At 40.7% G+C, this 16,119-nt stretch overlaps 1 protein-coding gene across 2 annotated transcripts in view; it reads left to right on the top strand.

Moving 5' to 3' along the window:
* The window catches only part of vps50 (VPS50 EARP/GARPII complex subunit), a 133,803-nt gene that overhangs the window by 1,512 nt on the left and 116,172 nt on the right, over window positions 1-16,119 (top strand). For both annotated transcript variants that reach the window (XM_039820298.1, XM_039820297.1), the window contains exons 3-4: window positions 9,003-9,125; window positions 10,027-10,098. In XM_039820298.1, coding sequence (XP_039676232.1) covers window positions 9,003-9,125; window positions 10,027-10,098 — 195 coding nt within the window. The remainder of the gene's footprint in view (window positions 1-9,002; window positions 9,126-10,026; window positions 10,099-16,119) is intronic.

Genomic DNA, 16,119 nt, shown 5'->3' with positions numbered 1-16,119 from the left:
AGAGCGAAGCCATTGAGTGGCTCTATACAGTCACTTACTAGCTTACACCCCAATGCACTGCTAGTTGCTGGCTTTGCTTTGACTTTGCCTTGTGGTGATGACCTTCCATTAATGTGGTTGTGTACAATTTGGAAGGTGACCAACTCCATTTATTCACAGTGCAGGGTGATATCAGCTAGGTTGATTCAACCAGACGTTTAATTTCTCTCTTTCTAAAGACTTGGGCTTTCAAGGGTTGACATTGTTTTGCTTGTTGTTGTCGTAGTTCGGCCTTGATGTGAGTGGACCTTTCTTTGTGGTGTGCTTTGCTGATGTACCATTTGAGTTTCTGCCCAGGTAGAAACACAGCTAAAGATAAGACTACAAGGAAGTGCTTTTCTGTCAACTCATCTATGAGAGTTGCGAAAGATGAAGCTATGCAGTTTTGACAAATTTGTTTTCAATCTGTTTTTATTTTTTCAAAAGTCCTGTTGCCATGAGAAAAGAAGAAGGCAGAGCAGTGTGTTAAACACAGTCTGTCTCCTCAGCCAGTCTGGCTCATACACAACAATTTGTTGTCACAATATACAGCAAATGCAGGCTCATGGTGGATAAAAAAAGATTGAATGAGTAATAGTATTTAATGATCGAATACTTTTGAGGTCGTTGTGTCATAATAGTGTAGACAATATACAATTCTATTATTACAAACCTGTTATTGCAGAAAACCACCCAATGGCGCGGATCAAGATCAGATAAGATGAGCAGTCATTTATTCTCCAGGTGTAATTAGAGCTTGAATGAAAGCATAGGGGAGTGTCTCAGGAAAGATTAGTTTCTTTTCATTGGATGCATGTCCCCCCCCCCGCTCCTGGGTTTGGGATTGGTATCAGGTGATGTGGCCAATCTGGATATGCAGACATCAAACACCCTGGTTTCAGACCTGAAATATTTACCTTTTTTCATGCTGGAATCCCATTATACCTGCTATGTTTAGCTTATGTGATGTGAGGCAGCATAATATAAGTAGACAGAAAAATTGGGAGAGATTTATGGATGTGAGGATTGTATGCATAACCCAGCCTACCTCTCGATCCCAGATGAAGTCTCCTGTGTGTACTGCAAACACCTGTCTGCTGTGTGTTCAGCCAAAACACAGGGCTTATTATTTGATGATTATAATGCACTGCCTTTATGTACTGTGCTGCAGGGCTTTTCAGGGAAATTAAATAGGACACACACACACAGGCTTTGTATACACTGAATCCTACGGTCGTCTTTGATTAAAGGTGAATAATCCTCTCAAATGCCATGGCCACTGCCATTGTGGGCAACACTGCATTACTTAACACACTGCTTTGTGTAGGAGATTGAAACCAAGGTGCTTGACTGCGTGCGTGTATTATTCATTATACTTAATCTGATACTTAGTGCTTGGTACCAGTCGTGTCTTTCCAACAATTTTAGCCATGATTCACATCATTAATCATCCTGCAGGCGCTGACAGAAACATCTGGCTCACTGTATTGGGGGAAGTACTGATGCAAGGGATGATAGAGAATTGATTCTGTCAAGTCATTATTTGGCCATGACTTGAAGGGTTGATGGTGTTTGAGTGATATGCAGGGAAAACAAAGACTCGTTAGCCGCTAGATTTGTGTGTGGAAAGACAAATAGAATACATAGCTCCTTTTATCCAAAGCTCCCGTTTGACATACGCACTGACTGACATGCTGATGTAGCAAACGATGAATAATTTCCGCTTTATTTGTGACATCACCAGAGACACCTCACTTTGGAATGCTGTAGTCATTAACAGGAAGTGGTGACATATTTTCTGCAACTTTTTTTTTCTCAGTTCCACAAGATTAGATGGATTGATAGATATATCCACCAGTTTTTTTCTCCTGTTTGGGTGATTACGGAAGTTAATCAATTTGAAATGACTGGTGCAAATGGGTAATATGGTTTCTACCATGTAGTGTTACTCTACATAGCTGCTGAGTTGGAAAATTTGATTTGGGCTCCTTTCACAGATGTCAAGTTGGTTATATATGTGCTAGTCTCGCTTTGCCAGACCCTCCTCCAAAGCACACCGGAGGAGAGTCTGGCTACTCCACATAGCATTCTGGCATGGGAGGAAAACGTGCTCTGGTTTATTGGCATTTCTTTAAACAAATCACAATCATCTTGTGTGTGTATATATATCATCTTGTGTGTATATATATCGATCGATCGATCGTGTTAGTACCTCATAGTCCTCATAAATCCACCGGAGTTTAAAATGCTAACACAAAGCCAGCCCAATGCAACGGATATCCGACCTAAATGAGTGACATCTGGCAGAGTTTCCGGCAGCAGTGGATCAATCCTGGAAGTGGAACGTCAAGGATATGGACTATATACTGTATGTGCAGACAGAGGTCAGACTCTTGGCTCTAGCAGCATTTTACCCTGAGGGGAAACCGTTATCTCAAACAAAATCTGATCCCCCTTTTTGACCTGCTGCTGGGTACCTGATGCCCTCTACACATTTACAATGAGCCAAGGACCTAAATTTAATAACAGTTTGACCGTAATCAAGATTTAAATCTGATATAATCTCAAAGATTATGTTAAAAATGAGGTCTACAGCATTCCATAGATACAAAGTAAAGTGTGTCATTTCATGTGTAAAGCAAAGGCAAATTTGCACAAAAACCTTTTAAATAAATCACAACCTTGGCAGATGTTTTTATTTTTATTTTCTTTCTTTCTATTTAAATGACTCCAAATGGCTTTCACTTATATATGTAGAAAATCAGATGTCAGGATTTTCTTTAGCAAATACCTCAATGACGATATTGCGATGATATTGTAGGGTTGCTTTAACAAAATATCTTCACAATTAGATTTTAGATAATCATCAGTACTATAGATAAAAAGGCAAATGATAGAACCGCTAGAAGAGTCAGAAAATTACATCACTTTACTGTAAAGTAGCCTTTAAAACCAAGAAAATACACTTAAGCCATATTACGATATCCAAAATCTAGGACGATATCTAGTCTCATATCACGATACTGATGTAATATTGATATATTGCCCAGCCCTACTTTGACTTTGATGTTTTTGTTCATTTTGTTAATCTCTCATGGTTCCTGAAATGGTGTAAGCTGCTCTGTGGGTTCACACTAAAACAAACAAACAAACCTTTTTCCTCTTTCCAATCCGTTGTGTTCGAAGCCGCGGCTGTCCCTCTGCGAGTCGGATTTAAGGATTTTCTTGGCAGGTTGTTGTGCGCTATATCTTTTCAACTCTTCAACCCTACAGAGCCTTTGATGATCTCCATCTTTACAATATCGTATTGTGTGTTAAAGCAGTGCTCGAATCAAGATTTTCAAAAATGGCTTCTTAGACCTTAATTATTTCACAAATGTAATTTAGAGATGAAACAATTAGTGGATTGATCAAGTAATTTCAGTCTTTGTTTGCATCATTGCAAATTGAATATCTTTTGGTTTTGGACTTTTGGTCCGTCACCTTGGGTGCTTTGGAATGGTGACATTCATTTCCTTCTCTAATTTCTGACATTTTATTATTTAAACAAATACAGTGGCTTGAAAAAGTATTCATATCCCTTGAACTTTTCCACATTTTGTCACGTTACAACCACAAATGTAAACATATTTCATTGAGATTTTATGTGATAGACCAACACAAAGTAGCGCATAATTGTGAAGTGGAAGGAAAATGATACATGGTTTGCAAAGTTTTTATACAAATAAAAACTGAAAAGTGTGGAGTGCAAAAGTATTCAGCCCCCTTTACTCTGATAGCCCTAAATAAAATCCAGTGCAACCAATTGCCTTCAGAAGTCACCTAATTAGTAAATGCAGTCCACCTGTGTGTAATCTTATCTCAGTATAAATACAGCTGTTCTGTGAAGGCCTCAGGTTTGTTAGAGTCAACATTAGTGAACAAACAGCATCATGAAGCCCAAGGAACATACCAGACAGGTCCGGGATAAAGTTGTGGAGAAGTTTAAAGCAGGGTTAGGTTATAAAAAAATATCCCAAGCTTTGGACATCTCACGGAGCACTGTTCAAGCCACCATTCGAAAATGGAAAGAGTATGGCACAACTGCAAACCTACCAAGACATGGCCGTCCACCTAAACTGACAAGCCAGGCAAGGAGAGCATTGATCAGAGAAGTAGCCAAGAGGCCCATGGCAACTCTGGAGGAGCTGCAGAGATCCACAGCTCAGGTGGGAGAATCTGTCCACAGGACAACTATTTGTTGTGCACTCCACAAATCGGGCCTTTAATGGAAGAGTGGCAAGAAGAAAGCCATTGTTGAAACAAAGCCATAAGAAGTCCTGTTTGCAGTTTGCCACAAGCCATGTGGGGGACACAGCAAACATGTGGAGGAAGGTGCTCTGGTCAGATGAGACCAAAATTGAAGTTCAAAACTTGTGGCGGAAAACTAACACTGCACATCACGCAGAACACACCATCCCCACAGTAAAACATGGTGGTGGCAGCATCATGCTGTGGGGATGCTTTTCTTCAGCAGGGACAGGGAAACTGGTCAGACTTGATGGGAAGATGGATGGAGACAAATACAGGGCAATCTTAGAAGAAAACCTGTTAGAGTCTGCAAAAGACTTGAGACTGGGGCGGAGGTTCACCTTCCAGCAGGACAACGACCCTAAACATACAGCCAGAACTACAATGGAATGGTTTAGATCAAAGCATATTCATGTGTTAGAATGGCCCAGTCAAAGTCCAGACCTAAATCCAATTGAGAATCTCTGGCAAGACTTGAAACTTGCTGTTCACAGACCCTTTCCATCCAATCTGACTGAGCTTGAGTTATTTTGCAAACAAGAATGGACAAAAATGTCAGTCTCTAGATGTGCAAAGCTGGTAGAGACATACCCTTAAAAGACTTGCAGGTGTAATTGTAGCGAAAGGTGGTTCTACAAAGTATTGACTCAGGGGGGCTGAATACTTTTGCACGCCACACTTTTCAGTTTTTTTATTTGTAAAAAATGAAAACCATGTATCATTTTCCTTCCACTTCACAATTATGCACCACTTAGTGTTGGTCTATCACATAAAATCCCAATGAAATACATTTACATTTGTGGTTGTAATGTGACAAAATGTGGAAAAGCTCAAGGGGTATGAATACTTTTTCAAGCCACTGTAGTTGATTAATGTAAAAAAGTCATAGGCAGACTGATCCATGATGAAAATAATGGTTTGTTGCAGCCCTAATATAAGTGTGATACAGGTTTAGTGAAGCTCTGAAACAAGCTGGTGCAAACTATCTGCGTGATGCTGAAAAATGTTTTATTTAACTTTTGTTGAGGGATCTGTATCTTTTTCCTGGAGGCTTCGGTTTCCCTGAGGCAAACAATAGTTCCTCTAGATAACCCTGCTCAAGGTACATGCAGTTTGTATTTCCCACCAGCAGGGGTCACCCTCAGTTCACTCATTACAACGTTTTATTTGATAAGAATTCTCTGTTCACACAAAAAGCATTCAGTTACACAGGCTGAGCGCATCACTTGCTCAGTATTGTTTAGGATGAATGTGAGTGGCTGAGTGCCTTCAGTATGTATTTTCTGAAGATAGGGGGGCGGGGGGCTTGAGCTAAGAAGAGGGCATGTTTGATAACCTTTCATTTGTTCACACAAGCTATTTTTAGGGGCAACACAGCTCACTTTGACACTTCATGTGTTATGGCCTTAAAGTGACCCAATCAGGTTTGTTTGTGAGATAAGATGTTGTCTAATTATCTCCAAGGGCCTGCCTATGCACTCATATGTAACAAATCAGCTGCATGATATCACAGATACAGGGAACCCTTGCTTTTGGCTCAGTGATAGACAGTGGAGAATGACTGTTAAGGTAAAATAATTGCATACTTCCAGGTAATAACCCAATAGTATTACTTGTTAACCGAGCAGCAGTGCTGTAGCCTGGATATTGCTGTTAGCTGGGATTGTGTCCTAATGTCCCGGAAGACAACGGTGTTAAACCCTTGTGTACCAGATGAGAATATGCACAGTTTGGTACGCATACGGGAGAGAGGTAGGTACTAGCTTCTCAAGGAGTCGTTCACTTAAAGATGTTTAGAGTTTTGGACGTCACTGCCAGTTTCGAACGTCACTGCAGGTGGGAGAGAGAGGGAAAAGAGAGACAGTGAGACAGGGGAGGTGAATAGCTGTAACCACACTGGAGTGGCTTCATATTGTCTTTTGTTTCGCTCCCTCCTCTTTCTTTTCGCTTTAACTTTTGCTACCAATGAGTCATCCACCTCATTCCTCGCCCTCCCCTTTTCGCTTTCCTTCTCATTTGAGTTGATTTCCCACCCACCCTTTTGATGGCAGAGCGTGATCTGCTACCTCTACCCCTCCTTCCCAATCTCACACAACTCACCCACACATTTCCCCCGGGGCCTTTGCTCACTCCTTTACCTGATAGATACGCACACACACACACACACACACACACACACACACACACACACACACACACACACACACACACACACACACACACACACACACACAGGCACACATTTAAATTCTTTATTACCATTTTGTCTGCCCAATTGCCTTGTATAACATTTATATATGGTATATAAAAGGGTTTGTGTAATTGAATTAGATTGGTCTATATTTATATTTGACTGTGAACATTAAAATGACTCGCCGCAGCATTCTCCTATAAATGTCACTCAGCAAGACACTCTCACCCATGAAAGCAGATTAAGTTACATTGCTGACACACTTCATCACCTTGCTGCACGCTTCTTGCTGATAGTAGCTGGGAAAATATTTGTGGTTAGGCAGGTGTGTAACAAGGTTTTCTTGATCAGTGTCTGCTATCTCATGAAGTCTATATGAAATGATGTGTGCAGATCTTTCATAAATATTTCTATATTTTTATTTGATAGAGTAATAATGCATATAGGGGGCGTATAGATGGCATTTATCCTTTAATCCCACATCCATCCTGGTTCAACTCCTTCCCAAGCCTGCGGTCTATTTTTAGTGCCATTGTGCTTTAATGTGCTGTTAGACTCTGATGGTCAGTTGGTTGGAGACTAATGTTCCCCCTGAGGATGAATCCTAATTACTTTGCTGATCCCCTGGCTTTTCCTCTAGCACCGCCATGAGTAAAATGTCTCAAAAACATGCTAAGGTGGTGAACATTGCAAACATTGTAACTTGCTTAATATCGTCCTGTTAGCATATTGACGTTCGCATTCACCTCAAAGCATCGCTGTGTCTTAAATTACAGCCTCACAGAACGGCTAGCATGGCTGTAGACTCTGTAATGGGATTTGGACACTTCTAAAACATAATTTTGCATCATCACTGACAGGTGTACAGTCGCACATCGGTAATATTAGCATTTCTAAAAATGGGATGCCCTGCCATGGACACTACTTTGTCATTCCATTGTTGGCATATACAAGGACAAGAAGAAGAGCATACATTTCACACTCAATTCAACACATTTCAATTCGGAGGCACAAATAAAATGTTGAAGGGTAAATGCAGTGTAGGGATTGACCGATATGGATTTTTTTTTTTTTTTTAGCCGATGACCGATACGGGCTGCTGATTTTCTTGAGCCGATATTTGGAGCCGATACTGCTTTTGCTCCCTCAATTTACATCGTAAAAATGTAACACCCTGCCACACTGGACTTGTTTTCGGAATCTGCTCTGCCATTTCTTTAAATATAATAAAAAAAAAATACACATCAGTGTCACTTTTGCAATCATCTTACATTCATATCACCCAAATTATGTGTGCAATGTGCATCATATGGATAATTGTTAACTGTGCAAGGGTAAAAGGCTTTCATCAACATCTACAACACAGCCTTGATGATGCATTGCTTGCTGACATATTATAAGACTGATATAATCAGGTCGTCACAAAATGTCCTTTTTAATTTAAGAAAACAATAAACCTGAAAAGTAGCCATTGAAATAAAGCGCTTGATTTGTAATTTAAGACTGCCATGGTGCTGGTGGTCTCCAGCTACACAGAGCTGCCTGTCTGTAAATAATGCCGGGAAAAAACTATCGGTGAACGCAGCAGCCGCGTACCGGCCCGATGCCGAAACACGGAAAAACGCAAATATTGGCCCGATATATCGGCCGGCCGATAGAATCGGTCTATCACTAATACAGTGCTCTCGTATAGTAAATTAGGAGTGACTTGGGACACAGCCTTAGTCTTGTTCTACTTTTTCTTATTGTATAATGCCAACACAGTCAGCACGCAACTTTTTCTTTTAACGTGACGATATCTCGGCTCCTTGGGAAAGCGGATTTAAAACCCTTCATCTAAAAGTCTCACTGCAGCAGTAAGCCTCAATGGATGCACAGCATGTTAATCAATAAGCCTCTGATGTTTCACAGAGATGCTCTGGAGGGGGAATCCCTGTTGTATTCTTTTGGTCATTCCTTTCTTCTTTCCTCTCAAGGCTCCCTGACATCCCCCATGACAGCTGTGCAACGAAACAAGCTGCAATCTTCTCCCAAACTCTGTGATTAATGTTTTTCTTAATTTCCCCCCCCCCCACTGCACACCTCCTCTTTCCCTCTTCTTGCCTTTTTGTTCTCTACCTCATTTTTATTCTGTCCTCTCTTCCGTTTGTCCTTCACCCTTACTGCTGGTGTCCTTGACCTCCTATGTACCCACTGTTCCTCTAATCCTATCTCCGTTATCCTCTTGTTCTTTCCCTCTCTTATTTTCCCGCTGTATTGCCCTATTTCTCTGTTTTGATGTATTTTTCTTGATGTTTATATCCGAGATTTAGTTTGTTGTTTTCATTACTTAGTAAATGATGTAATTCTCTGTTTTGGACCCATTTCTGTTTGTGTCCCAGGGTGTCTGTAACTTTATAAAGTTACTTCAAGGACATCTATTTAACGCTCTGTTTTTCTTTTCTTTTTTTCTCTTTTTTTTTCTCACTGTCTTTCTCTCTCAATCTATCTCGCCCTCTTCTAGGAGGAGTTGCGGGAGCTAAGGGAGCAGCCCATCGACCCCCAGGCTGAGCAGGAGATCATCGACAGCATCGAGGAGGTCTACTTTTCTAACGACTCCTTCGACATGGTGCAGCACGAACTGGAGGTCAGATACTGTCTGTTTGAATGAGCACCACTCACTTGTAAAATTATGACAAGACCTTCCCCCCCTCAAGTTCCCACGCTCCCTCCATAAAATAATAATTCCATCAAACCCAACACATTTCAGTAATTCTGATAAAAGCAATATTGAATTTCTGATGTGAATACATATTGTTCCCTGCGCTTTGAACCTCATCTGACTGGCAGAGGTGAAGCTCTTTTTCACCTTAGCTGCTGTTTCCTACACTTCTGCTCCGCTGCATGCCTACCATTGACGTCCAGATTGATGGATTGCATCCGCTCAACAGAGGAAGGGTGTGAAATCTCATTAGATTTATCTTGGTATTGCTACACCATCTGAAATGAGACTCTCAGTCAAGGGGAAAGTAATTACCTATCATCCTTTGGGCCATGGATTTGTAATATCTTCTTTCCTAAGCAAAACTTGTTTGCTGTTTACTAAATAACACCCCTCCACCTACTTGACTAATCTTACTTATGATCTGGCAAAGTGTATTTATTGAGCAAATTCTTGTTGTTTTTTTGAATCGAGGACGAGCTACAGATATCCTCAGTGAAACCAGCTTAAGCTTTTTTAAATGCAGAGTGAGATATCTTTTGAAAAATGAAGATGCTCAGGAGTAAAGATTAGCTCTCTCAAGATAAGAGAAATCCCTGCTATGGCCCTAGAGCCCTAGAACTCAGATACTTCTGAAGTTCTACTTTGAATATTTTCCTGTCTGACACACTCCTAGCAGGGACTTTTACTATGCTGAACTGTAGAATCATTTGGAAGTAAGAAGGTCTTACTGATAAAAAACTCGGGGGCTTTCACCTGTGTACTGTAGGCGGATGTATTGTAAAACGAACAATAAGGTAGTATGTTTGTATATGTGTGATTTTAGAAACTACCACCTGAGCTGAACCTGCAGGAGCTGGAGGAGTACAGAGACAAGCTGAAAAGACAACAGGCAGCAGTAAGTAGCGTGCGCGCATAAACAAAAACAAAAATCCAAACTTATTGTCCACATACAGTACATAATTTTCCTGAACTTTCAACTGTATTGCACAGCTTTCATTTCCATGGAGTGTGCTCAGTTATCATGGAATGGATCTGTTGACATGTGAGCTGTAATCATTTTTAACTTTTAGGGCTTCTTGTTCATGAACGTTTATTCATTAATGTACTTGAGGGCCAAAACTCTACCTTCTGATCAAGGGCTTTTTCACACCTATAAAACCGAACCAAGATTCACATTTTTGTTACGTTGTATACATTTGATCTGGTTAGTTTTGGTTTCACATTGTAATTATGCAAGCAAGAACTATACATGACTAGGTCCTGTCATCTTCACCTACTGTACATGAGCTGCATCTCTCTATACTTGGAATTGATTGGTTTGTGTATGGACTCTCCCATCCTTCCCATCTCCCAAGATTGAAAAGTGTCAGACTTTTTTTTTTTTGTCTTCTCATACATATATTTATTTCTTATACTCCAACTTTAAAAAAACAATTATTCCATATAAACTGAGTTTATTTTCCCTGTAATATCCTGACCTTTTATTCTCCAAATATTCCACCTTTTTTAGGAGGCTATCAAGACATAATGCATGTTCAACCAGTAAGGATACATTTCACCCATTTCCCCACTTTTACAACACCAACAAACCCCCATAACCCTGACTGGATAAAAATAAAAAGTGACATCAGTTTATCCTAATTAGAACCATCTATCTTAATCATCTAGGGAGGGAATGGAAAATGTCGGACGTTTTTTTGAGTGTTTTTCCATCTTCCTGTAATTGGTCAGAACCCTCAAACAAAATGCTTGCCTTGCTCAAGAGCACCTCGGCAGTGCCCAGGAGGTGAACTGACACCTCTCCAGCTACCAGTCCATACTTGGTCCGCGCGGGATTGCGCTGGTACCACAAACTGAGCTTCTGCAGCCTTGTGCTTGAGTTATTATTAGAAATAGTTTGCAGTATTTCTTAAGGCTGTGCACAAGATGTGCACCAGTGGCAAGCTCATATGTCCTCAGATCCTTTTAGTGACTAAAAGTTACTTAAAAAAAAAAGTATTACCATTTTACTGGGAGCAATGTGGTCACAAAGCTAGATGAAAACTTGAGGTTTTAAAGTTCATTCCTGACCTTGGAAACAGCAGTTGATTTAAACATTCTCACTTCACCATTTAGTAGCTTTCCAGCAAAAAGACAGTAATGTAAACTGATTAAAACCTTACACACTTAAACTGCAGACATGAAACACTAATATATCTGAAACGTGATTACCTGAAATCCTGTTTTCATTTAGATAAAAGCTTAGAGTTTCTGTGTTTGCCCCATTATCTCATAGCAATTTATCTCCGGCTACAATTTCCGTGACGCCCAAAAGATTGCGTCTGCCTTCCTGACAACTTCTTGTGTCCCACCCCAGTCAACAGCGTGTGTGTGTGAGGCTTGACAGGAACATTAAAGCGCCCATATTATACTCATTTTCAGGTTCATAATTGTATTTTAAGGTTGTACCAGAATAGGTTTACATGGTTTAATTTTCAAAAAACACCATATTTTTGTTGTACTGCACAGCTCTCTCTCACTGCTGCAGATCCTCTTTTCACCTGGTTTCTGTTTTAGCTACAGAGTGAGACCTCTTTTCTTCTTCTTCTGTACTATCTTTGATTGCACTCGCACATGCTCAGTAGCTCAGATGTAGATCATGTCAGCTAGCTAACTCTAGAGACAGTAAAAGAAAGCTGTTTCTCCAACTTTGGTCAGTTACAAGGCAGGATTAGCTGGGAGACTAAATGAGGGCGCACATGTAAGTAGTTCTTTTGTAGATTATGGTGAACTTGTGTGTGTTGTAGCAGTGCTTTGCTATTGAGAACGAGGTACCATGCTAGTGTTAGCATTAGCGTTAGCATGTTAATGCTAACGCTACGAGCTAACGGTTGCGGTTAGCCAGCTCATTTCGGATTGTGACGTCACAGTCCGAGGCCGATTTTGAACAGCTCACCAGGAGACTGAAGGCAGGACACATTCAGAAACCGTATCTCACTCAAAACAGCATGGATGGATTTTTTTCAAAGTTTGTATGTGTGTGGAAGCACCAGAGACACAAAAGAACACCCCAAATACCAGAAAAAGTGTTTTTTTCATAATATGGGCACTTTAACACCTAAACACCATGATTTGTTTTTGTTGATTGATGGCCCTTTAAGCCAAAAAGTAGTATTGCGGACTCTTATGACGTCAGCGCCTGCGTTTTCCTCCTGTGGCCACAGCAGGACCATTTACATAGTAGCCATCATTCCGAGGTTAGTCAGGTATTCGCAGTTTCAGACTGGAGAGCTGGCCTGTCAACAAATTCTATTTATAGAAACACGTGGTGGAGAAAGCAGCTCTTTTCCCCTCTGCACCCTCAATGCTCACAGACCATTGCAGTTTTCGCTGCTTATTCTCCTTCCTGACTAGCTTCTTTACTTTCCCCACACACGTTTTGTCTCCTTTGCTCCCTCAGCTCTACTTTTGTTTTTGTTGTACTTTGCCACATCTATTCCCTCCACGCCTCCTCTTATCCCTCTTTTTCATACATGCCACACTTCCCCCTCCCCCCCCCCACCTCCCCTCTATTGCCGCTTTTGGCAGTTGCCCACAGAGCTGTTTGCCTAGTTGAGACGACTTTGTGGCCTGTGGCGTGGTGAGACCTACAAGTTAGTAAAGCCCTAGGTATGTGTGAGAGCACACAAAAGTACTCTCTCACATACCCTCTGTCTGTCTCTCTCTCTGGCAAGCACCTCATTGGAATAGCCGTGGTAATTGGTCCTGTGCTGTCAGGCAGAAAATCCGCAGCTATGTTTCTCAGCAAGCTCGTCAATACAAACGTGCAATCATGAGCCTAAATAAGCATCCCTCTACCTGGTTGTCTACCTCAATGCCCTGCAGATTTTGTAAAATATCTTCAGTGTATACCTTCTTTTATTTGTTTATATTTGTTTTTTCAAGCTACATTTGTCTTTCTTTCTGACATCATCTTGCAGTTGTACATGTTAAATTGAACAGATCTATTACCTTGAGAAATAGACTATAGAACATTATGTACACTTAGAGTAGTTTAAAGTATACACAAATAGTATACACATGCAGCAGCTGTGTAAATGTATATGTGTACACATATACATACATTAGATGGAAGGCCCAAAACCCCCATAGCAAAACAATAGAAACATTTCCAAAAATATACCGTATTTGTTTTTCCACTTTCTCTCGGGTGTCACTATCCCTCCGATTTATTCAGACAGTTTTAGAATAATTACCAGAAGATGGAGATTTCACCTGTTGCCATTTATGATTTATGGCAATAATTGCTTTTATTCTGCAGTTAATCATTTTAACATATACTCTAACTATCACTCCCATCCCTCCTAAAGACAACAGATGGGAATTTGCTATCCGTAAACATGAAGCCTCCTGCCAAAATAAGTTTGTTAAAAATATTTGTTGATTTGTATCAGCAAAGCAACACTGTTGCCGTCACAGGGAGCAGGTGTGATTGATTTGGTTCAATATGGGGAGTTCTAGGGCTTGAATTCCAGTAAAACAAATGTCATTTTATTGCATATAAGATACGGGAGAAAGTTTAAAATATGCCGGTAGAGCACAGCTTGAAGGGGCTGCTGAATTATAATTTTTCACTTTAAAAAAAAATCAGAATTCATTGGACAATATCCCGCAAAAAAAATCCTTCACACATATTTTGAAATGCCTTTATTGTATTGTAAAGTCATTCATGTGGATGATGGATGATGTGTACGTGTTGCGATTTCCTAAAGTAGTGCCGATCTATTGTTGCTACGGATGGAAAGAACATCTCAATATGTGGACAATTTATATGTGTATTTATATACTGGACACGTTCTGACTCCTCCACACGCACGCAGGCATGCCTACGCAGGCATGCCTACGCAGGCTTGTAGTTGTCAGTGTGTGAAATAGAGCATGGCCTTCTGAAGAAGTGATAATAGTGATTTCAGATTTTCACTATGGGGCTGTTGTGTGACGGCCTTTCATCCTGGTAGAGGACGATGCTAAAAAGTGGCGTGACGTAGATGTTTTGCGCTTGTGTTTGCACTGTGGGGTCGGGGGAGGGGGGGGCTTGATTGCGTGAGATGAAAAGTGAGAAAGATACAGTACTGTACCATATGTACCGCATGTCTTTTTTTTTCTCTGTTTGCCACTCTTTCTTCACTCCTGCTGAGGAGGTGTGGATGAGCTGGTGTGTTGACACATACATATCCACCAGTCATCTGCTGGTATTGGAGAAGAAAGCAGCTGTCCCATTTCTCTGCCACAGTATCCAAGCTTAATTGACATATTTGACAAAACGCCCGGCAGGGGCTTGTCTCAGGGCCAGTTGCCTTCTAGAACATGAACATATCCTAATCATATTTTGGAAGTGCTTACTTCCTTACTTTCACTCATGAGCAGTATCACAACATTTTGCATTTTCATCCGTCTTAAAGTGACTCTCTTTACAAAAATGTAGGCTGCAGAGATGTCGGAGGAGGCGATGCTAATAACTTGGATGATCACATTACATTTTTTTTTTTTTAAACTTGAAGGCTAGAGATGACCATCCCTCCTGCAGCAGCAATGAATTCTCTCTCACTGCTTATTTTGTCTTAAATTTGGCAATGCTTTTCCAACCTTTGCCTAAATCCAGCCTGGCTGACGCTTCAAAGTGGCTCTGTGTTAGCAGTGGAGCTCCCACTCCTGGGTTTACTCTGTCTCGGTCTTTAGCTCTCTTAATTAGGAAGACTGACCTTCACTACTACTTCTTAACTGCTTGAGACTTTTTCCAGCTACCAGTCCTAATTAGTGCTAGCTAATATAGCCCTAATTGCCTCATACATTTCAGTACACTTCATAACATGCAAACATGTTCATAATTAGAAACATTTATTATACGCCTGACATATACGTATCTGTACTCTACAGCCTTCTTGCTAATGAGCAAGCTGTCCAAACATGTTCAGTCTCTGTTATCAATGCTTGTATTCATTAGCTTTTTTTCATTCTAATACATGTGTGTGTACTGTAGTGTAGTCTGTATGAGGCATCTGTCTTCTCCTGCGACTTCCCTTTTTATTTATTTTTTTTCCTCCCTCATGGCACATGTTGGTGTCCCTACTGGGGGAAATAGCATTCATTGTCATACTGTGTGTCAGAGTTGATGATTGTTCATTGCCAGTTACTAGTTTTACTTATTTTCATTTACTTCATCTGCTAAACATGCACTGTGCTTGCTTTGCAACCCAGTCACTGCACAATTAGTCTCCATTTGTGTATGTGAGGGCGAGCTGAGAACTAATGACTTTGGCCTTGTGGCTCAGGTGGGTGGGGTTGGTAACTCACTGCTGGGTTTCCATTATGTGTTTAGACTCTTTCACTTGGGCTGGGTGATATAGAGACAATCAAATCTCATGATGTTCTTGACCAAATACCTCAATGTCGATATTGCGATGGTATTGTATGGTTGACTATTGATGCTTTAAAGGAATACGCCACCGTTTGTTGAAATAAGGCTTATCACAGTCTACCCTGGCTGTAGCTAGGTGGGCCAACGCATTTTTTGTCTCAGTGCAAGTAATTGAGTTGTTTTTTTGTATTTTGTTGGCTCACTTTTACTCACAACATGCTAACCGGCAACATAGGATTCCATTCACTATGCTAAGCTAACTAGCGGTGGCGCTGCCGGTGTTGCACCGGACTAAAACAATGCATGCAAAAAAAAATGCGTTGTCCCACCTATCTACAGCGAGGGGAGACCGTGATAAGCCCTATTTCAAGAAACGGTAGCGTATCCCTTTAAGTTTATGTTATTTACACAATGAGATTTTTGATACATAATCTCCAGAAATGATTTAATGACTTAGTGGGTAAAGGTAAATAATAGAACAGCTAGAAGACTCTGGTAAGTTAAGAAAATGACATAACT

Source organism: Perca fluviatilis, chromosome 13 (assembly GCF_010015445.1).
Source record: "Perca fluviatilis chromosome 13, GENO_Pfluv_1.0, whole genome shotgun sequence".
Classification (NCBI taxonomy): Eukaryota; Metazoa; Chordata; class Actinopteri; order Perciformes; family Percidae; genus Perca; species Perca fluviatilis.
The sequence above is the reverse complement of the archived record's forward strand: the minus strand, read 5'-3'. Positions and strand labels throughout refer to the sequence as shown.